The sequence below is a fragment of the Mesoplodon bidens genome (assembly GCF_964165515.1).
Source record: "Mesoplodon bidens genome assembly, chromosome: 15".
Taxonomy (NCBI): domain Eukaryota; kingdom Metazoa; phylum Chordata; class Mammalia; order Artiodactyla; family Ziphiidae; genus Mesoplodon; species Mesoplodon bidens.
Genome location: NC_138171.1, coordinates 54,488,944 through 54,510,724, shown reverse-complemented (window position 1 = coordinate 54,510,724; position 21,781 = coordinate 54,488,944). Strand labels below are relative to the sequence as shown.

Here is a 21,781-nt window from a genome sequence, read left to right as displayed (position 1 = left end):
CCCTCTCCCTCCCCCTCCCCCTCCCCTCCCCTCCCCCCCTCCCTCTCTCTCTTACAGCTCTGCTCTGTTCAGCCTCAACAACGTCTTTGTTTGGGGGCCCTTGATCACTCTGGGTGTCGATCTGAGCAGCTTAGCAGCCCTGGAGGAAAGAGAGCACTTCTGAGGCTTGTGAAAGTCTGAGGCTCACATGCCTTTGCTCTGATTGGCCCAGCCTGGGTCACAGCCTCCCCCTGCCACCCCGAACCCATCACAAGGGCAGGGTTTTGTGGGCTCCCCATGTCCAGATGCAGGTGTGCACTCACAGTCTCTCCCCCAACCAGGGGCTGGCTGATGCCCCAACCAGACCACATGGAAGAGAATAGGGGAGGGAGACACCCTAAAGGGAAACTCAAAAGATGCTTCCAGAAGACAGGGTATGGCTGCTGGGCAGCAGAAGTAACGCATCAGCACACCAGCATCCTTTCAGCCTGAAACAGCCCATGACGTGAAGGGGTCTTGGTCTCATCCATCAGGAGCAGCCTTATAAATAGTTCTGAGAACCTGACAAGAATCTCCCTCATTTATTTCAATTCAGTGAACTCACTTATTCAGGCACAGTTGATTGAGCCCCTACTCTGCCCCTGGTTCTCTGCTGGACACCACAGACCTTTTGGTAAAGAAGACAGTTTATACTCTGAAGGCCTGCAGCCTAGCAGAGAAAAGATTATGTTAAATACGTACAAGAGTGACCCAGCGAAGAAGCGGGTGGAGTTGGGACTGTGCTGGGGAGGCCTCGCCTGTGGGACCAGGCGTGGGGACTGGGCGACAGTGCCCTGAGGAGGCACCCTCTAGGCTGCGTCCTGGGAGTTGAAGGTGGAGTGGTCAGGAAAGGTATGTCTGGGGCACTGGGGACAGGAAACAAGGTCTCTGCAGCACTGGCAGCCAAACTGCATCAGGCAAAGGCCCAGGGTCTGAGCACCTCGGCGCTGTCGTTAGAAATGCCATCACTATTCTGTCTTTCAAACGCTTCTCTTCCTTTTTCAGGACTGTGCCTCAGAGGATGTGGAGCCACTTTTGGAAAGTATCAACACAGGGGCTTTTTGTGGCCATGTTCTGGCCCCTCATCCCTCAGTTTGTTTGCAACTGTCTGTTTTACTGGGCCCTGTACTTTAACCCAATTATTAACATTGATCTCGTGGTTAAGGAGGTCCGACGGCTGGAAACCCAGGTGTTGTGACTGACGCTGCCCAGGCTCTGAGGGACTCTTCCAGCCTCTCTGCCAGCCAAGCTCTGATGCTTAAGTGCGGCGAGGGGGACGGGGAGCGGACATCCTCTTTTCTGCCCCTAGTAAACAAGGTGCTGTTTTGTCTGTCAAAGGCTACAGCCAGGTCTTCCCCCTCTGCCTGTGGCAGCAGGGACTGGCGCCCCAGCGCTTGGCTGACAAAGCCACCCTGCCTCCCACCCAGCCACCTTCCTCGTGGGGTCTTGGGAGGCCCCGTCCACGACATCTGGCAGGGACCCAGGGTTCTTAGAGGACATGGAGTGGGTCTCAGTCCCGCTGGCGCTGATAACCTCAGTGACTGACACAAGGTTCCCAGGGCAAGTTGGAGCCCTGAGACTGAGCCCAGGGCCAGGCCTGTCCTCTAAGTTAAGCTTAGGAGAACAGGAGATTTCATCATAGGCATGGCAGTTGCATATAAAAACCACAGAGGAAAAACCAAAATCCAGTTGACGACTCTGTCTTATTTAAGAGTTGCTAGAAGGTTTCAGAGTTAAACCTCTGAAAGGATTCAGTTCCAGATTAGAATGATGGTGGTTAGACTTGCCCTCACTGTTTTCTACTTGTAATCATTGAAAGTTTGGATCTCTTTTTCTGGGGGAATTGAGTGGGATGTCAGGTAGTTAATGGAGAGTAATTCACATCAGGCCGAGCTGCTTCAGTGCTACTTAAAATTGTTGTTTTGGGGTTTACTTTGTTTTGTTTTTAAGAATTTAATTTGTAAAATCCAGGCTAGTCCGTTTGTTTAAGGAAACATTTTGTACATTGACCTCCCACTGTACACTCTGTTCTGATGTATAAAACAACAAGTATAATTACACCAAGTGCTGTAATTGTAAATATGAAATGAACTGTAGCCTTTGATTTCCTTCCAGTGTGACAGGAGCAGGTGTGAAAGGCAGTCAACCTGAAGACTGGCCCTGCAGAGATAAGCTTGCATCCAAAATGTTTTTTTGTGACTCCATGAACCATTCATTAACCCTTTGTATCTTTGAAGATTTCACTCAAGCTTTGCTTCTGAAAGTTTGAAGAAGTTACTTGAAATAAAAATAAAGATTCTTTTATACAGGTAAAACTTCTATGTAGAGAAAAATAAACTGTTTAGGAAGCATGAAGAAAATCTGCATTGCTCAGTACGACCTACTGGTCACAATGAAGTCCCCCCAGCCTGATGTGGACATTGAGCCGAGGAGGAACCACGGAAGGTTTCTTAAGTGAAAGCAGGGAGAATGTTTTCTTTCCTCCCGTGTCTGCTCGTCAGGCCCTGAGGCTGCCTGACTTTACCTGTTTAACCCTCGTGACCTGCCGGAGACACCGATAGTCCAGCCGATCCGCAGTACCTTCATGTCCCTGGCCTCATGCCTTGCGGGGTTACTCTTCTCCTTTTCAGATGAAGAGATGGAGGCTGGGTGGCACTGGTGGAGCTGGGCCCAGGCCAGACTCCCAGTCCAGCACTCCCCACCCGCCCCCACCTTGGCCTCCCCCCACACCGTCCCCACCCACTCCCCAAATCATGCTTCAAAGATGAGTAATACCCACACGTGCTCTGTCTGGGGGGATCGCAAAGCAGTCCTGGCGGAGAACAAACAGGCTGAGCTGGGCTCTCCCTCCTATGGCCTGCAGTAGGGACAGGCGTATCAGAGCCAGGGCCACCGGCTGCCTCTCCGCCCTCAGACCCTCTTGGCTTGGTGTGTCAAAATGGGGAGTCTACTTAAAATATTCAGACCCTTTAATGCAAGAATTCCATTTCTGCAAATCTCAGTTAAGGAATAATAAAAAGGTGGGAGGGGGCAAAGATTTATTCACAAGCATCCTCATCACATCAGTAATAAAAATAGGAAATATCACCAATGTCCAAAAGGTAGCAGTCTATAAAATAGTATCTAATACAGCTGGAAATGTATCTAATACATTTGGAAATGAAGTTTCCAAAGGTTTTATTTAAAGACATGGAGAAATGGAAAAAATCATACAGTATGAAATACAGTATAGAGTCTCAATTACATTTTTAACACATTATAGACAAGACCAATGGGCAGCACACTAAGATACTAAAAGTGGTTATTGTGGACTGTGAACTGGAGTGGGGTGTTTTCTCCTTTCTATATTTCTCAATTTTCCTTTTTTTTTTTTTTTAAGCAATGCATAGGTACTACTTTCGTAATCAGGAAATAAATTTTAACTGTTAAAGGTGGAGTGGGATAGGGCAGAAGACTCGAGCTAACAACTACTAGACTTGAACTTCACAAGGTTGGGCCATCATGTGGCCATTTTGTTTACTGCTTCAGCCCAGAATCGAAAGCAAGGCCAAGCGCATGGTAGGTGTTTGCTCACTTTTGACTACCTGCCATCGGGAGCAGGTTAGAAGGCAAGCCTCAGCTCTTTTCATAAAGGTTGAACCTCAAATGGTACCAAACCTAATACAGTCATAAATACAGTTGTGGTTTTATAAAATAGGCATGGGACTTTTGACATTAATCAAGCTAGAAACCAAACTGGCTCCAGCCCCAAGTTCCGGGACAGGAGTGAAAGCAAACACGAGGGTTTCAGCTTTAACAACTGGCCCCAGCTTCCTCCTGCAAAGAACTGAATAAAGCTGTTGATCCGCAAAAAGAAGTTTTTATTTCCTTGTGCAAAAAAGACATTTCAAGTCAGGCTAGTCAGTCACACTTGGGTGAGTCCTTCCCACACAAGAAGCGGGGGTAAAGGAGGTACTTTAAGTTGTACTCAGTTTTGGCTAAACAGTAAGCAATCTCCAGGTCACACTTGCACATGAGTTCTTGGCATTTGTCCTCCACTGGTCCTGGAAGAAGTGGGAAAGCTGAGGTTAGAGCAGGGACTTGCAGAGACTTGAAGATAAATGCAAGGGAAGCCAGTAAAGCTGGGGACAAGGAAGGGCATAAATTGCATCTGGGTGACACTTTGACACTTCACCACGTTCTCTCTCTCTCTCTCTCTCTCTTCATAACTCCTGAGGGAGGTGATGTTCAGCCATTCTACAGAAAAGGAAATTGAGGTTGCCAGGGGAGTGTTATCAGAGAGAAAGTCCAAAGTCCATATGCCCTTTTAGCTTCTCTTCTGCATCAGTATTACACTAGTGCATTTAAGAATCCATTTAGATAAGCAGTAGGTGCCTGGGAACCATCCAGGCTTTTTTTTTTTTTTTTTTTGGAATGCCTTCTCTGCTAGTTCCTAGCTGTGTGGTCTTACCTAAACTTTCTGAGCCAAGTCTTCATGTAGATGGGGGCACCATCCGCTTTGCAGGTTTATTGGGAAGCATGGGTGAGAAAGCCTATGTAAAGTGCCCGGGAGGGGCTTGGCCCTATGTGTGTACTCCATCAATGTTGGTTCTACCTGCATTTCTCTGCCTTTTCTCTCCAGGTCTCTTTCAGATGCTCCTTCAAGAAAACAGTTTGCTGTTTGCTTATATTCAGCCAATATAATACTCAATGGTGAAAAGCTAAAAGCTTCCCTCTGAAATCTGGAACATGACAAGGATGCCCACTCTTGCCACTTCTATTCAACATAGTATTGGAAGTCCTAACCACAGCAATCAGACAAGAAAAAGAAATAAAAGGTATCCAAATTGGAAAAGAAGAGGTAAAATGTCATTATATGCACATGACATGATACTGTATAAGAAAATAGTTTGTTTTAGGTAACAATCATATATTCCATCTCTTCCTTCCATCCTGGGCCTACCTTATACAGAGATGCAAAGGTTGCCACCCAAAGATAAATCTCCTTCTGCCACGGGAATTCCACTGCTAGAGAGTCATTCGTTTAGGTTGGAAAGATTTTGTGATCTTCAAGTTGTATCTTATTAAGCTATGGATATGTCATCTGCCTTTGACTGTGGGTTTTTAATTATCCACAAAATGGGGGGGAAAAAAACACCCACTATTAAATCTTTCCAAATTTCTTCCAGAGGCACAGTGAAGCATGAACTTTGGAGGTAGCCAGCTCGGCCATGGATATAGTTCCTTTGGGCACATCACTTCATCCTTCCCAGGCTGTTTCTACAGGGGCCACATGAGGATACTAAAAGTACCTACTTCTAAGGGCTGTTGGGAGAATGAAAAGAGACCAAGTCAGTAAAATGCAGGGCATATAGCAGGTGCTTATGAGCTGCAGCTGACGTCCTTAAGCTGTCAGCTAATCTTTAAAGATCCCCTCTTAAAATGCACAAGTTCCATGGAGATCCTAGCAAGGTGAAGCATGAGACTCAGAAAATTCATCAGCTTCTCTCAGGGCAACACTCGGAGAGCTTGGCAGCACCAGGAAGGGACGGAGCGATGAGTGGGGGAGGGGTGAGGGATGTCAAGCAGGAGGCAGGGGGCCTGGGACCCTCTGTAATGAGCTGAGTTGATTAAAGGTGTTTATCTGCATGACTGCACACAGGGTTTCCCAAACTCAGACCCATGGCAGCTTCAAGATGCTAGCTTTAAATCCCCTTTATTTCTAATAGTAAGTCAATTATTAAATAAATTATGATTTAATTATATTAAATGGTATTAAATTGCATTAAACAAATTCTATCACTGACATAAATGGAAAACCAAAATCTTATACCACAAATATAAGAAACTGACTAAAAGACAAAGAAAGCAAAAACAACAACAAAAACCAATGAAGATAAAGTCCTAATATCAAAGTCTAGTTAAATGCTGTTGCCCACCTGAAAGCTGTGAGCCCCCAAATTGGAGTGTTTTGGTTTAAAAAAAAAGCAAGTGTAAGAGAGGTTTACCCTCTCTAGCAGTCAGACTATCGTGCAATTGATACTTTCTCCTTGCCTGATTGGAAAAATTAACAAAGGACTGAGAGGGAAAATCTTTCTCCCTTAAATTCATTTATTAAGCTTCCCAGGGACTTACTTCCCTGGTGGTCCAGTGAGTAAGACACTACGCTCCCAATGCACGGGGCCCAGGTTTGATCCCTGGTCAGGGAACTAAGATCGCAAGCCACGTGGCACGGTGTGGCGCGGCCCAGAAAAGAAAAACTGCCTTGGTTATAATTCAGTAAATGGATAACAACAGAAAAAGTCAGGATGATGGGAGCTGGCGTTAACTGTGCAGTTATGCGGAGCCAGGTACTGGGCAAAGGGCTGGCTCTATGGTCCCCATCTCACCCAGCCCTCTCAGGGCAGTGCCATTGGCACCCCAACCTTACAAAGGAAAAATCCAGGCAGGGGTGTGGGGACTGGGCCCCAACTCAGCTCTGCCCGACCCCAGGCCTCCTGGCTTGTCTGCAGGAAGGGAGTAGGGTGTCAACTCGGGGCACTCACCCACCCTTACAAATTCAAGTTTGTAACAGAGGATTGTTTAATAGAGTTTTTATTTTTATTTTATATTGGAGTATAGCTGATTTAGTTAGTTTAGTTAGTTGATTTTGTTAGTTTCAGGTGTACAGCAAGTGACTCAGTTATACATATATCTATTCTTTTAATAGACTTTTAATGACATGGAAAAGAGCTTATACTTAAGAGGAAAATAATGGGTACAAAACACACTGCTATGTTTTTTATGTATTATGCACTCAAAAAAGACAAAACAACACCACCACCACCAGAAGGTTAATCAGATGGATGTCTGGGTAGTGTCAGTGGGAGTTTTATTTCCCACCAAACTTTTACATTTTGTAATTTGAAACTCTTCTACTTTGAGCCATACGGTGCTTTCATCGTGGAAAAAGCGATCTCAATTAACCGAATTTGAAGGGCAGCTATTTCAAAGTTTAGTTTACGGTATTTGTTAGACTTAAAATATCTATACCACTCAGTGCCGAAAGGAGGTGGCTTGTGGGGACTTTGGTGGCCTTCCTCCTCCCTAATCTCTACCAGGTCTCCCTTTAGCCCCTCCCCAGCCTCCTCTACAATAAACACCATTTACATTTTTTAAATGCTCTCGCCAGTCAATACCCCTCCAGGACAAGTTCTCTAACCCCCTTTCAGGCTGCTCTACATATAAATTCTAAGGGCACCTCAGATACACCATTTGACCCAATAGTTCTAGGACTCCATGCTACAAAACCCTCTCACAAGTGCACAAAGACTTAGGAACAGCCATGGTCTCTGCAAAATAAAGTACATTCGTGTCACTGGCCGTTCTCAGTTGGGGCCCGCGGGGGGCATTTGGCAGTGCGCGGAGACATCTTTGGTTTTCACGTGGGGGATTGGGGGTGCTACTGGCATCTGGTTGGTAGAGGCCAGGGACGCCGCTAAACTCTACAATGCCCGGGATGGCCCCCTCACTGGAGAATTGTCCAGCCCCAAATGTCCAAAGTGTCAAGATGGAGACACTCTGCCATAGGTGATTGTCTGGCTTTAAAAGAATGAGGCTGACCTAGATGTTCCAAGATGTCCAAGACACTATATTAAGTGAAAAAAATAATAAAATATACGTAGTGTGATCTGATTTTTGTTATTGTTTGTTTATTTACACATGCACAAATCTGGAGGAAAAGATGCCAAACTTAACAGAAGCTAGTTAACTCTGGTGGATGGAGTGTAACTTTCTACATTACAGTGTTTCTGGAATGTTTTAATTTTTCACAACAAAGGTGGATTAGGTTTGAATCAGAAAAAGCATGTGGATGAATGGATGGACAGATAGATGGACGGATGGACAGACAGATAGATAAAAATAATACGTAAAAATTGGTAAATGAACCAGCTGGTGCAGGAGCCAGCCCTTCTGCCTGTAAAATTTCCATGGGCCGCTGCACAACAGAGACACGCACACCCTCGGAGCAACGTGACCTGGTGGGGTAGGGACTTCGGAGGAAAGAGCCATTGAAGCTCCAGGGTTGCAACCGGAGGACCGCTGTCTAAGGACAGGGTGACTCACATGAACACTCCAGCCAGTTCCCCTTCCCTCCCCCATCCGTGAGCAAGTCCCCCAGCTCCACCTTCCAGCCAAAGATGTCCAGAAGCCCCCCTTCCACCATCTCCACTGCCACCACCTGCCCGAGCCACCTCTCACCCAGATCCCTGGGACAGCTTCATACAGGTGACTGGCTTCCACCCTTGCTCCCTCCAGCATATGTTCCATGCAGCAGCCAAAAATGCAGTACGGTTAAAATGAGGATCGGATCATGTCCCTCCTCTGCTCAAAACCCTCCCTGGCTCTCCATCTCCCTCAAAGGAAAGCCTCCAACGGCCTGGGGGATCTGGCCCTCATCATTCTATTATCACCTACTACTCTCTCCCTGGGTGACTCTGCTCCAGCCTCACCCTCCTCAAACCACCCAGACATTCATCCCTACCTCAGGGCCTTTGCACTGGCTGTTCCCACCACCTCTTCCCATGGCTCCTTCATTCCGCAAGTCTCTGCTTCAATGGCATCTTGTCAGTGAGACCTTCTCTGACCCCTGAGCATTCTGGGGTGAGGATACATTTTTACTGAGGCAAAATTTCCATAACAAATTTACCACTTTAAAGTGACAAGTCAGTGGTATTTAGTACATTCACAATGTTCTGCCACCATCCCCTCTATCTAGTTCCAAAACATTTTTATCAGCCAAAAGAAACCCCATATTTATTAAGTCACTCCCCAGTTCCACTCTCCGGAGTCCCTGGTAACCACAAATATACCTTCTGTCTGTGGATTTGCCTAGTCTGGACATTTCATATACATGGAATCATACAATGGGTGACCTTTTGTGTCTGGCTTTTTTTTACTGAGCTTCATGTTTTCAAGGTTCATCTATGTTGTAGTTTGTATACTACTTCACTGCTTTCTCTTCCGACACAGCACTTGTAAAAACAATTGGCACAGACGCTATTTACTGCTCTCCTCTTTTTAGACTACAGAGCCTTGCTTCTCTGTTTTGCCCAAAACCTAGCAGGGAGCCTGGCACAGAGTAGATTCTCAATAATAATTTTTGGGAGAATACAGAAAAGCCATACATTGTTTCTGATTCTTATACAAACCCAGCACCAGAGTTTTATTATTCCCATTTTACAGATGAGGAAAGTGAGGCTCGGAGGGATTTAGTAACTTATCCAAGGCCACAGAGCTGACCCAATGCCTATGCCTCCTTTGTGCTCCCACCCTTTTCCCTGAGCAAGAAAGATCCTTTCAAAAGCAAGGCTGGGTCTCACTGCTCCATGGCCTCAGGAGCCCAACAGCTTCATGTTATTCAAGGATAATAAAAACTGAAGAGGAAACCTAGCTCCCAAGGGTTAAGTTTAAAATAAAGGCCTGCCAGTAAATATTATTATATGCTTAACATTTTTTAAATATATATTTAAGTGAGGCCCATAAATGGAAAATGGGCCGCACCTGTAATTAAGCAAACAACTATGTTCAGAATGTTTCCAAACAGAATAAGAATATTTTTAGCAAAAAAAAATGCATAATAGATATTTTGGTTCTCTTCGTTTGGTTCAGGGAGGGCAGTTCTGTAAACAGTCACAGACTCCACCAGCAGACACACCAAGAAATATTTTACAAACATCATTTTTACATGGTTAGGGGCAAGCAGAACATGCAGATTGAAGGAAGAAGAGAAAGGTCTTTAACACATTTCCCATTCAAGGCCCACTTCTCGTCTCCACCCACAGTGGAAGGGGGCAGTCTGGGGACAGGGAATATGCCCAGAAGTGGGCTTATCACCACCATGTTAAGCAAGTCACTTCTTTCCCTGGGCTTCATTTTCCCCAATTCTAAGTGAGAGGGTTGGATGAGATGATGTCTGGGGCATCTTCAGTCCTTGATGTTATGTCTCCATATTAATTCAGTTTTGCTCTGTGCCAACTCCTAATTCAGACTCAGAGGATACAGCTGAGAATCCTTGCATATCTAAGAACATCTTTCTACGTAACCCTTAGGATAGCCTCCTTCCCTCTAGAGGAGAACAAGTCTGCAGAAGCTGGGGTTTTAGTGGAGAATCACACCAGATCCTCAGTTCTCTCAGGTGGAGGTAGTGGGGGTCAGAGAGAGGTTCAGATGAGGATGAGGGATGGAGAAGAGGGTAGGGAAGAAAGTGACAACTTCCATCCAATTTGGTTATCACGTTATAAACCTTCTTTCATCTTTGCAACACCCATCTTCCAGGTAAGGAAACAGGCTCAGAGACATCACTGATCTAAGAGCCAAGTGATTTTCAACAAGAGTACCAAGACTGGGCTTCCCTGGTGGCACAGTGGTTAAGAATCCACCTGCCAATGCAGGGGACACGGGTTCAAGCCCTGGCCCAGGAAGATCCCACATACCGCGGAGCAACTAAGCACAGCAATGGAGACCCAACAGAGCCATAAATAAATAAGCAAACAAACGAACAAATAAATAAATTAAATGATATGGAGCAAGTTAACAATAGTTTTAAAAAAAAGAAGTGGCCTGTCATGTAAAATGTACAGTGATATCAGATTACGTTATAATTATCCTCATTAAATACACGCTGCTTGTGGTTAAAGATAGATGATAGATAGATAGATAGAGAGAGAGATAGATAAACAGATAGATAGATAATGAAGCATTTTTTTAAGGTCAGAATTAAATTTAGGAATAGAATGGTTTTTGAATAACGTTATAAGGCAGAAACCTACTCTCTTGGTTAAAAAGGACCAGCAATGACCCAGGGATGTTTCAGCTAACATAACACTGAACTGAGACTTTCTCCTAATTTCACAAAATTAGAAGGATTCAAAGAAAATTGAAAGAGAAATTACTTTCTCTTGGGGGGTTCAGGATTACACAGAACTGTCTTCTTGTCCTTCCCCAAATCCTGTGCTCAGTGAAAGAGTGCCTGGTCATCTTCACCGGAGGTTCTGTGTTGGGTCATTTCTTCACCAGACATTAATGACATCTACTAGGCATGAAGCACAGTGACACTGTCACTTCATCCTCACAATACGCTGGCTTGATTTCTGCCCCCGGTTTACCAATGAGGAAACTGAGGCCCTGAGAGATCAGGGCTTGGCAACGTCACAGAATCTGAATAATGGACTAAGCTGTTGGCCAGAGGCCAGGGTTTGCAAACTCAGACGTCCCCTGGGGCAGGCAGTGCTAACGAGCGAGGCAAAGGGGATACATCAGACCCAGGTGTACTCTTCATTTTGACAAATAAATGGGCTCACCATTCCAATTTTTCTTGAAGCATTCAGCCTTTTGACCTACCTTCTGTTTTCCTGGGTCTGATAGAAATATTCCTTTTCCATAACAAAATCAACAGCACAGGAGAAATGAACTATAGTAATTGACATTTGGCCTCAGTGTCAGGCAGACAATAGGGCATGGTGGAGACTGGGGCAGATGGGGAGAGATGGGCCCTGCCTATACTTGGAAGTCCCTCTATGCTCCAGCCAGTGGTTGCTACCGGGTCTGATGCTGGGAACTCACCACACAGGATTTGCTGATTGACACACTGCCAGGAATAGCGCTCCATCTTGGGACTGCAGCCAGCATCCTCCGCACGTTTGTAGCAGCAGTCGTGGGAATGACAGCACCTGTGGGTGGCAGGCAGGCAGACCGGCGGGTGGGTGAAGGCAGGGATGCTCTCTTGGCCATCCTCCTGTGCCAGGACTTCGGGTGAGTGAGGACCCACAGGGGGACAGCATCTTCTGGTCCAAGCTTTCTCCCTGAGAATCCCCATCCTGGGAAATAATTCCACCGACCCCAGTGTGTCCTGTGCTGCCTCCATCCCTCTGCCACCCTCGAGCCTGGCCCCTGCCTGCCTCACTCTCTGAGTCTCCGAGCTCCAGCCACAGTGGTCTCTTCTCTGTTCCTGGAGCGAGCCACACCCTCCCCACCTCCTGACTTTGCCCACACTCTGCCCCCTGCCTGGGAGAACTTCATGTCCCCTTTTCCTGTTCTAGGTCTAAGCCCGAGTACCCGCCCCCACCCCCAGGATGCCATCCAGATCCCACATCTCGCCAGGCTCTGACAGTCTCCTGACCACACCCTCTCCTAAGCCCAGGTTCCTTCCCTCCGGGCAGGTTTATGATGAGACCCTAATTAGGGAGAAGACTGATTAGCAGCTGTCCTCCCTGACCAAGACCTCTGTGAGGGCAGGGCCATTTCTGTCCTGCTCCCCACAGTGTCACCAGTGTCCAGCCTGCCACATAAGAGCACCTCGAAAGCAATAGTAATGATAATAAAAACATACAAATTCCCTGAGAAACACCCACCAATGTCTGTAAACTTGTCCATCGTGCAATCATCCACTGCTCTTGCTTCCATCCAGCCAGCAGCCCCACCCTGCGCTGAGCCCTCAGTAGGGTCTGGCAGGGAGACGTCAGCCAGATTCCACTCTGCCCTCAAGGAGCTCCCAGTCTGGCGGGGAGAGGCAGACAAGCCACCAGATGCCACGTGTGTGGCGAGAAGTGCTGGGATATGGGGTAAGGAGAGGGGCTTCTGGTAGCCAGAGAAGTGCCAGGCCCAGCTGGGCTGCACGGAAGGCTTCCTAGAGGAGGTGAGGCCTGGGCTGCACCTGCAAAGATGTGCAGGAACTAGACAACCAGAGTGTGGCAGGGAGGGCAGGGCCCACGGCAGGAGCCTCCAAGGCATGGATAAAGACCTGTCAGTGACAGCTACATCCTCCCAGCTTGGAAGACAGTCACATTCCACGCCCCTGCCCCCCACCAGCACTAAGTGGAAATGGTGAGTGGCTGTGTCTCTTTAAGCCTCAGGGACCTCATCTGTAAAACAAGGATCACCATCATACCTGCCTCCACGGATGGCCGTGGCCCTGAGGGCAAATGAAAGGAAGTCGTGGCAAGATCCAAGCCCACAACCTCGCACAGAACAGGCCCTTCTCACACAGCAGCAGAGAGCAGTGATGGGGGCGTGAATCTAGCCAGGCTGTCTGGGTTCAAATCCCAGTCCCCACCCCTCACTGTCTATGTGGGCCTAGGCAAGCTGATCTCTCTGTGCCTCACTTTCCTCATCTCTGAAATGGGGTTTTGTGAGGACTCAAAGGGGTTCTCAGAACAGTTCTGATGCATAATAAGTCTGATCAATGATGTGCAATTTTTTTCAGCTAACATAATCAATCACTCCATGGCCAGACCGGGGTTGGGGGGCAGCTGGCACCACAGTTTGGCCTCACTGGCCGTGCTGCCCAGGAGGCCCTCTGCCTGCAAGTAGTACCGCGTGCTGAGATCTTCCTAGTCCAAACTCCAACCTCGTTTTTGGTTATTTCCTCATAGGTGATATTTCCTTACTGACCCCACGGGGTGGGATCTTCTGGCCCCAGCATGCACTCACCAGTCAATGGCATCCCTGGGCTGGCCATGGCCACCCAGGCCACAGTAGCAGCCGTAGTTCATGTAGGCCATGGCGGTGCGGGTGCCAGCACAGTGCACAGTCCCTGCCAGTTCTATGAGCCCACGTCGGTGCACATGTGACCTCTGGGAAGCTGGGGTGGGTAGGGGGAGACAAATGTTAGAGGCTGCAGGTGGGGGCTGCCCTGGCCCTGGGGAAGGGCACCAGCCTGAAAAGGGCCTGGATGACTGTCTCAGTTTGAATCCTGCTTCTTATTCCTAGCTGTGTGACCTTGGACAGCTCAACCTCTCTGTGCCTTGGTTTCCTCATCTGTGAAACAGGGGAATAAGGGGATCTCACTCCCAGGAATGGAATGAGATCATGCATGTAAAGCACCCGGCACACAATGAGCTCTAACTATTGTTATCAATATCTTCAAGGCAGCCATGAAGGAGAAAACAGGTCACAGAGCCACATCATCTGAAAAAACTCACACCTCTGGGCCTTTGCACAGGCTGTTCCCTCTTCCTGGAATGCCGTGATCCCCAATCCTTGGCCCTTATCAACTCCAGACAGAGTCAGATTGCAAGTCGTGCGTCAAATGTCTGTCCAGTTTCCTGTGCTGGGCACTGAACCTCAGAAGTGAGCTGAGCAGGGTCCCTGCCACCAAGGCGGGCTCCTCTGCGGGGGCTTCCCTCTCCCTGGGTCTCCACTGCCCCCACCACTGCCCTCCAGACTCTGGCTCAGGGCCCTTTGCATCTCTTATTTTCACTGCCCGGCACAGCTTCCTCCCACATGGGGAGGCCCTGCGGCCACATCCCAGCCATTTTTCTGGATCCCCCATGTGGCTGTGACACATAGCAGTACATAGTTGGTGTGACTGGAACCCCTGCATCTCACATGGAAGAAAGAGGAGGCCCAGGTGGGAAGGACAACCCTAAAGTCACACAGCCCACAAGAACCTGACCTGACTGGGGGCTTCTGACTCCCAATCCAGTGCTCCTTCCTCCTTGCCCAAGGAGGAAGGGAGCCCTGCCAGGGTGACAGAGCTTAGGGGCATCAAGGGGTCCACTGCCTGGGGTAAGGGGCCTCCAATCCTGCTGTGAGCTGGGCATCAGAGAATCCCAGAGCCACTCCTTCTTCTGGTGAGGGCCATGAGTCCACTCTGGCGTTTAGTCAAAAAACACAATCAGAGCCACAGTAAGGAGATGCTATCACTGGGACCTCGCCCTGCACCGGGCACTGTGCTCCGCAATTTATAGGTGACATCTGTTGTCAACTTCCTTGTCTCGCGGGTGGCTATTCTCCCATTTACAGATGGAGAGACTGAAGCTACAAGAAGCAAAAGGACCTATCCTAGGTCTCAGAGCTGGTGAGCTGCTGAGCAGAAACTCGTGCCCAGGCCAGCCTGATTCCTGGGAGCCTGCTCTCTGCCCACTGCTCCAGGACTGAGGATCCAGAGGAGATTTTTGCATTGCCTTTAATCATCATGTCTGTTTCATGTCTTTTTATCTGGAACAAGAATTTATCATGCTGACTTTTTTGAAGAGTCCAAACCAAAATTCAATTCAATTTTTTTTTTTGGCTGTGCCGCGTGGCTCGCAAGATCTTAGTTCCCCGATCAGGGATAAAAGTGGTGCCCCCAGTAATGGAAACTCTGAGTCCTAACCACTGGACCACCAGAGAATTCCCTCAATTTTGTTTTTTTCTCAGTGGGAAAAGCAGCATATTCGTGTAGGGGACTGGAGATAAGTTAAATAGAAACAAAATGTAAAAACAAGTTTAGAGTTAAAAGCTTTGCCTTCCTCTCTGGATGACCCGTCCTCCTCTCACCTCTGCTTGAAACCTCCCCAGGCTCCCGTCCCCCTCCAGGTAAAGCTCAGGGTCCTCACTGATCAGAGGCCCTGCAGGAGCTGACCCTCCCCCTACTCCAGCACCCTCTCTCCATGTGCCCCACATGGACCCCACTCATCATGTCCTGTTCCTCCAGTTAAACTGCCTGTCACATACGCCCTGCGCTGCAAGTGCCCTCACCCCATCCTTGTGCACTTGACCCATCACCCATCACCTCCTTCTAGAATCTGCTTCACCTCCATGTGACCACAGGGGCCCTTGTCACGCTGTGCCACTGTCTGCTCATGGGCATGACCCTTCAGCCTGGACAGATCTCTGCCGCAGGCAGCTCCGGATCCCCTGGCATGCAGTGGGCTTTCAGAAAAGCTTCCTTGACCCCTGGATCCACCAAGCCCCATGGAACACTCCCAGTCTAAGCACATCTGGGGACTTCCTTGGCGGTCCATGCAGGGGCATGGGTTCCATCCCTGGTCGGGGAACTAAGATCCTGCATGCCACGTGGCACAGCCAAAAATAAATAAAATAAAATAAAAACTTGAAAAAGAAATAAGCACATCTGACAGGACCCCAGTTCCAAACCCACACCCCAAAGCTGTCCCCAGAGGTCCCCCCACCCTGATCTGACCCACACTCTGGCATCTCAGGGTCCTGGACTCAGCCCTAGGGAGAACCCAGGCATGGGTGGACACCGAGCACTGGATTTGTAACCAAGGCAAACACTCCCTCCGTGCCAGCTTAGGTGGGGCAGGTCATTCTGGGGGCTGTTTGCTGTGTCTGCCCACGACAGCGTCTGCTGGGAGTGCCAAGGCTGTCCAGGCTTCCTGTGGGCCTGAGGGTGTGTGTGTGCTTCTCTCTGTATGTGTGTCCATATGGGGCTGTCTCGGTATCCCTGAGTGTGGGTGTGTGGGTGTGTGCGTTTCCCTCGCGGTGTCTTTATCTGTGTCTGTGTGTGAGCCTGTCCGTGAGCCCAGCACCTGAGTGCCCAGATGAGGCTGGGGGCGTTCTGTGCCTGTGTGTCTCTGAGCTTGTGGCGTCCGCACATGTCCCTGTGGGTAATATGCCAAGGGGACCTATCCAAGGGTGACGTCCAGGGGTGGTTGAGAAGGGGACATTGCGTTCTTCCCCGGCCCAGGTAGGGCTGGGCCCCTTCTTCCCCTGCTCGTTTCAGCCTCTCGTGTCCCCCTGGTGGTCCTACTGCAGACCCCAGGGACAGGTGGAGTGAAGGCTCAGTTCACAGGGCACCAGGCCAGGTGGATGAGGAGGTCTGGTCACTGGAGAGGGTGCCAGTGAGTGGAGAGGGTTTGGGGGGAGGACACTGAGGCCGTGGGGGAGGACTGGGCTAGTTCTGGGTCCCTGGAAGCAGTGAATGAGGGGCTCTAGGGGAGGACGGGGTGGGGGTGGGGGGACAGGGCTCCCAGGAAGCTGGGAAGCAACGTGTGGGTGGACCACAGAAAGGAGGGCTGGGGGCTGTAGGGCTCCTGGGTCCCCTGGGAGGGCTGGGGAGGCAGGGCTCCTGGCACCCTGGGGAGGACTGGAGGAGCCCCAGGAACTCCTGGGTCCTTGGAGGGGGCCCATCCCTCACTCACCTGAGCTGAGCCCGAGTCCGGGTCCCAGTAGCAGCAGCAGCGATAGCCCTACTGGCGGGCACAAAGGCAGTGGACCCATCGGAGGGTGGCAGGAGTGGGGCGGTCTGGCGGGCCAGTGTAGTCACCGAGCCCGGCCTAACACCCTCCCCGCGGCCTCGCGCGGCCCCGCCCCCGGTCTCTCGCGCGGCCCCGGGCAGAGTCGCCAGGGGCGGCACGTGGGGCGGTGCTGGGAGGCCGTCGGGACCTCTGCATCTTGATCACCGAAAGGGGGCCGCGCCCGCGGGGCGAATTCGGCCCCGGATGTCACGGATTGGGGACTGCGGAGAATTACGGAGGAAAGGAGTTTAGCACCGGTCGGGTCGCGGAGCAAATGCGAGGTACTCTGTTGGTATTATCATTACCTGCGGGCAGCTCCCAGAGCTCAAGTGGGCGTCAGACGGGAGGAGACTTGGGGGAGGGGGAGGAACTGGAACGCTCTTTAAAACTTTAAATGTGGGAAGCCTGGCGTCCCTGATTCCCCTGAAACCAGCTCTCCCGAGGGGGGCAAAGACTTGCTCAACGTCACAGAGTGAGCTCTGGTAAAAGACAGAGCACCAGTGGTGGGAAAGGGGAGTGAAGCTGCAGCTGTGTCTGAGCAAGCCCCCCACTCCACTCCCTCCCCTTCTCAGGCTCTTCATCTGGTCGAGGGCAACAAGGCCTCTGAGGGACCTTGTGAGGCCAGGAAGAGGTATACACAGTAGGTGCTCAGTATCAAAAAGATGACAGTCGTGGCACACATCTGTCCCCCTTTGTCCCTGGTGCTAGCCCTACCCAATTAGTCATAACTACTTCTGAGAGTGGAACCCTAGACCCCTCCCCATCCCCAATGCCAAGCCCTCCTAAAGATACTGGCACCTAAGGTGATGTCACATCTCACCTGCTACAGTGTGCTAAGGGCATCAGGTGCATGATCTTATCACAACCTCAGACCCCTGGTGTCCCCATTTTCACAGGAAGAAACTGAGGCTCAGAGAAGCTAAGAACCAAGAAGCAGGGGAAGCCAGACTCAAATTCATTTCTACATGGTGCCAAACCCCTGTCTGCCTCCTATGAAAACCTGCGGCATCAGGGCATCCGTGTGCCACACTCTTTGGTTACTCTCTCCCCATGGGAGTGAGCTCCTCAAGGCAAGACCTAGGTCTCTCCTCTTGAACGCCCAGCACCGGCTTGCCTGGCACAAAACAGGTATCCAATTAAGGCTTGTCCAAACAGCTTATGGGTTTCAGACTCTCCAAAACATGGGGTAAAAACCATTTTCTTTCTTCTGAAGGTCTCCATGGGCAACAGGGGATAAAATATCCCATAAAAATCTAGGGAGAAAGACTTTTTTTTATGAATCAGAAAAGCAATTTAGTGTCAATAATGTATTAATCCAGGGACTTCCCTGGTGGCACAGTGGTTAAGAATCCTCCTGCCAATGCAGCGGACACGGGTTCGATCCCTGGTCTGGGAAGATCCCACATGCCGCGGAGCAACTAAGCCTGTGTGCCACAACTACTGAGCCTGTGCTCTAGAGCCCACGAGCCACAACTACTGAGCCTGCGCACCACAACTACTGAAGCCTGCACGCCTAGAGCCCGTGCTCCGCAACAAGAGAAGCCACCGCAATGAGAAGCCCGCATACCACAACGAAGAGTAGACCCCACTCGCCACAACTAGAGAAAGCCCGTGCGCAGCAACGAAGACCCAAAACAGCCAAAAATAAATAAATTTTTTAAAAATGTATTAATCCGGTTGATGAAGAGTCCATACCTTGCACTGCCCTCCTTCAAATGCTAAGATGCTGCTGTGTCTGTCTCACCTCTGCAAGGCTTTGTGCCTGAGATCCTCTTCTGGTTTAGGGAGAAAGACTTTTGCTTTCAGGGAGTGCCCAATCACTATGCATGGAGGAAAACTCATTTATACTGACGGGTCCATTATAATTAAGAAGTCAGGAAATCTGTTCTCAATATTGGAACTTTTGTACCCCAAACTACTGCTTTAACTGGTTATCCTCAATCATCTGCAAAGCTCATTTATGCAGAATAATTTGTTCCTAAATATGTTAAATAATTGGAGCATTGAGACCATCACCAAATATACTAATGACATACTCTCTCCTTAATTAACATATTTAAAATAACCTAAATTATAAGTCTGGTCCAGAGGTGCCTCCATTGAATGTGCTGAGAGATCAGGGGAAATGACACAATGTGAATGAAGCCAAATCATCTCACTTGCTAACGGTGAGTTAAGCATATCAGTTAACTGTGTCCTACTGTTGGTCTCAGTCTAACTACATCTTCAGTTTTCATCCTTCAGTTGGTCTGTGACAAAAGGCTGCTACAATGTTTGGTGAGTAAAATGATTTCTTCTAGTTGACTGAAGTGGGTGCTCTTCTATGATTAGAAGATAAAATAACTCGATACATACAGTGGAGCATGTGAATCTATGCACATGCTCCAGCTTTTGACACCACAAGTAATAGAGCAGTGAATCCTGATACAGACCAGCACACCCTTTAACCCAGCAACCCATTTCTAGAAATAGCTCTAAGAAAATAAACTCCCCAAACAAGATTTATACACAAAGTTGATCCTTAACAAAGAGCAAAAACCTAGAAACAACCTAAATATACAACAATTAAAAGGTAGTTAAATTATGAGATTTTCATATGGTAGAATATGCATTCATTCTAACATAGAGTGTTTTTGAAGAATATTTAATGGTCATTTTAAAATACTTTAAAAAGTAGAAATTGGGCTTCCCTGGTGGCGCAGTTGTTGAGAGTCTGCCTGCCGATGCAGGGGACACAGGTTCGTGCCCTGGTCCTGGAAGATCCCACATGCCGCGGAGTGGCTGGGCCCGTGAGCCATGGCCGCTGAGCCTGCGCATCCAGAGCCTGTGCCCCACAACGGGAGAGGCCACAGCAGTGAGAGGCCCGCATACTGCAAAAAAAAAAAAAAAAAAAATATATATATATATATATATATATATATATATATATATATATCCATTTTATTTATTCGTCTTAAACCTGAAAAAAAATTTAGTTTTTAAGCTATAGCAACAAAGACCTTGCTTCTATTCAGTTCATTTCCATTTTCAGAAAAGCTTTTCTTAGATTGTGTTTGGGGCAGAGGGAAAAATTCTTCTTAATAATTCCAAGTTCTCTCCACATGTTAATGATACAATAAATAACCAACAGAAGAGGTGGGTTTAGGGAGAAATTCTTCAGAGCCAGTTTACTAACCCTTTCCTAAGTCCAACAATCAGTGTTCTCTAGAATAAACAGGGCAAAATTCCTATTCCATTTAACATCAACCAAGTGATCAGCTAAAAGTTAAAGATGACCCAGTTTTAATAGCTTCTGCTACTTACAGAGCACATATTAGGTGGGACCAAGAAAACATCAACAAAATCAGTACCATAATCCCTGTTCGTTAAACAGAAACGACGTGGGTAGGATGAATATGTCTTTTGTCCATTCTCAGGCTTCTGATATTGCCTGATAACAGAAATGTGGGCTGAAGCCTAAGCTCTTTGCCTCTTTCTCCCACAGGATATTTTTCCTTCTCTCACAGCCACCCACTATGAAAAGGAAAGCAACCGAGCCAGGACTTTCAGGGCCGGATAGACATGTTTCGATTCCTCTACATCAGTGGTAATCCACTGGGACAGTTTTGCTTCCTAGGAAATACTTGGCTATGTCTAGAGTCATTTTTGGTTGTCACAACCTGGGGGTGGAGAGGAAGGTCCTACTGGCATCCACCCACAAGTAGAGCACAGAGGTGCTTGCAAAATGTCCTACTGTATAAAAGACAGCCCTCCCATAACAAAGAATTACCCAGGATAGTCTGTATTAGTCTGCTTGGACTGCCATAACAAAACACCATAGACTGAGTGGCTTAAACAACAGAAACTTTTGCAGTTTTGGAGGCTAGAAATCTCATACTGAGATGCTGGCAGACTTGGTTTCTGGTGAGGATTCTCTTCCTGGCTTGTAGGTGGCCACCTTCTGGTTGTGTCCTCAAACGGACTCCTCTCTGTGCATGTGGAGGGAGAAATCTTTGGTGTCCCTTCCCCTTCTTATAAGGACATCAGCCCTATTGGTTTAAGGCTTCACCCTTATTACCTTACTTAATCTTTATTACATCCTTATGGGCCTTCTCCCCAAAGAAAGTCACACTAGGGCTTGAACATATGAATGTTGGCAGGACATAATTCAGTCCATAACAAGGAGCAAATGTCAACAGTGCCAAGAAGAAAGCTAGGATAGCCAAAAGGGAGAAACAGCCCAAATATTCATCAGTGGACGAATGAATAAACAAAATGTATATCTATACAATGGAATATTTGTAGCCTTAAAAAGGAATGGAGGGACTTCCCTGGTGGTGCAGTGGTTAAGAGTCCTCCTGCCAGTGCAGGGGACACAGGTTTGAGCCCTGGTCCAGGAAGATCCCACATGCTGCAGAGCAACTAAGCCCGTGCACCACAACTACTGAAGCCCACACACCCTAGAGCCCACCTGCCACAACTACTGAGCCCATGCACTGCAACTACTGAAGCCCACGTGCTCTAGGGCCCTCACGCTGCAACTACTGAAGCTTGCGCACCCAGAGCCCGTACTCCGCAACAAGAGAAGCCACCAACTGCAATGTGAAGCCCGCACACCTCAATGAAGAGTAGCCCCTGCTCGCCACAACTAGAGAAAGCCCGCGTGCAGCAACGAAGACCCAACACAGCCAAAAAATGTTTTAAAATAAATAAATAAGATAAAAATAAACTTTTAAAAAAGAAAGAAATTCTGACACATGCTAGAAAATCAATGGACCCTGAACAACATGGATGCTAACTGA

The 21,781-nt window shown here is 48.4% G+C and overlaps 2 protein-coding genes across 2 annotated transcripts in view; one reads left to right on the top strand and one right to left on the bottom strand.

Moving 5' to 3' along the window:
- BFAR (bifunctional apoptosis regulator) overlaps nt 1-2,348 on the top strand; it is a 29,273-nt gene extending 26,925 nt beyond the window's left edge. The window contains exon 8 of the mRNA XM_081256350.1: nt 1,024-2,348. Within this exon, the coding sequence (XP_081112476.1) occupies nt 1,024-1,216 (193 nt within the window). The 3' untranslated portion in view covers nt 1,217-2,348. The remainder of the gene's footprint in view (nt 1-1,023) is intronic.
- A 1,570-nt stretch (nt 2,349-3,918) lies between these two features.
- PLA2G10 (phospholipase A2 group X) lies at nt 3,919-17,038 on the bottom strand (the record flags this gene model as incomplete). Its single annotated transcript, XM_081256867.1, has 4 exons — nt 16,905-17,038; nt 13,468-13,618; nt 11,602-11,708; nt 3,919-4,061 (listed from the first exon to the last, which is right to left on the bottom strand). The coding sequence occupies exons 1-4, from the start codon at nt 16,981-16,983 to the stop codon at nt 3,919-3,921; spliced, it is 480 nt and encodes a 159-aa protein (XP_081112993.1). The 5' UTR covers nt 16,984-17,038.
- Between the last annotated feature and the right edge of the window lie 4,743 nt (nt 17,039-21,781).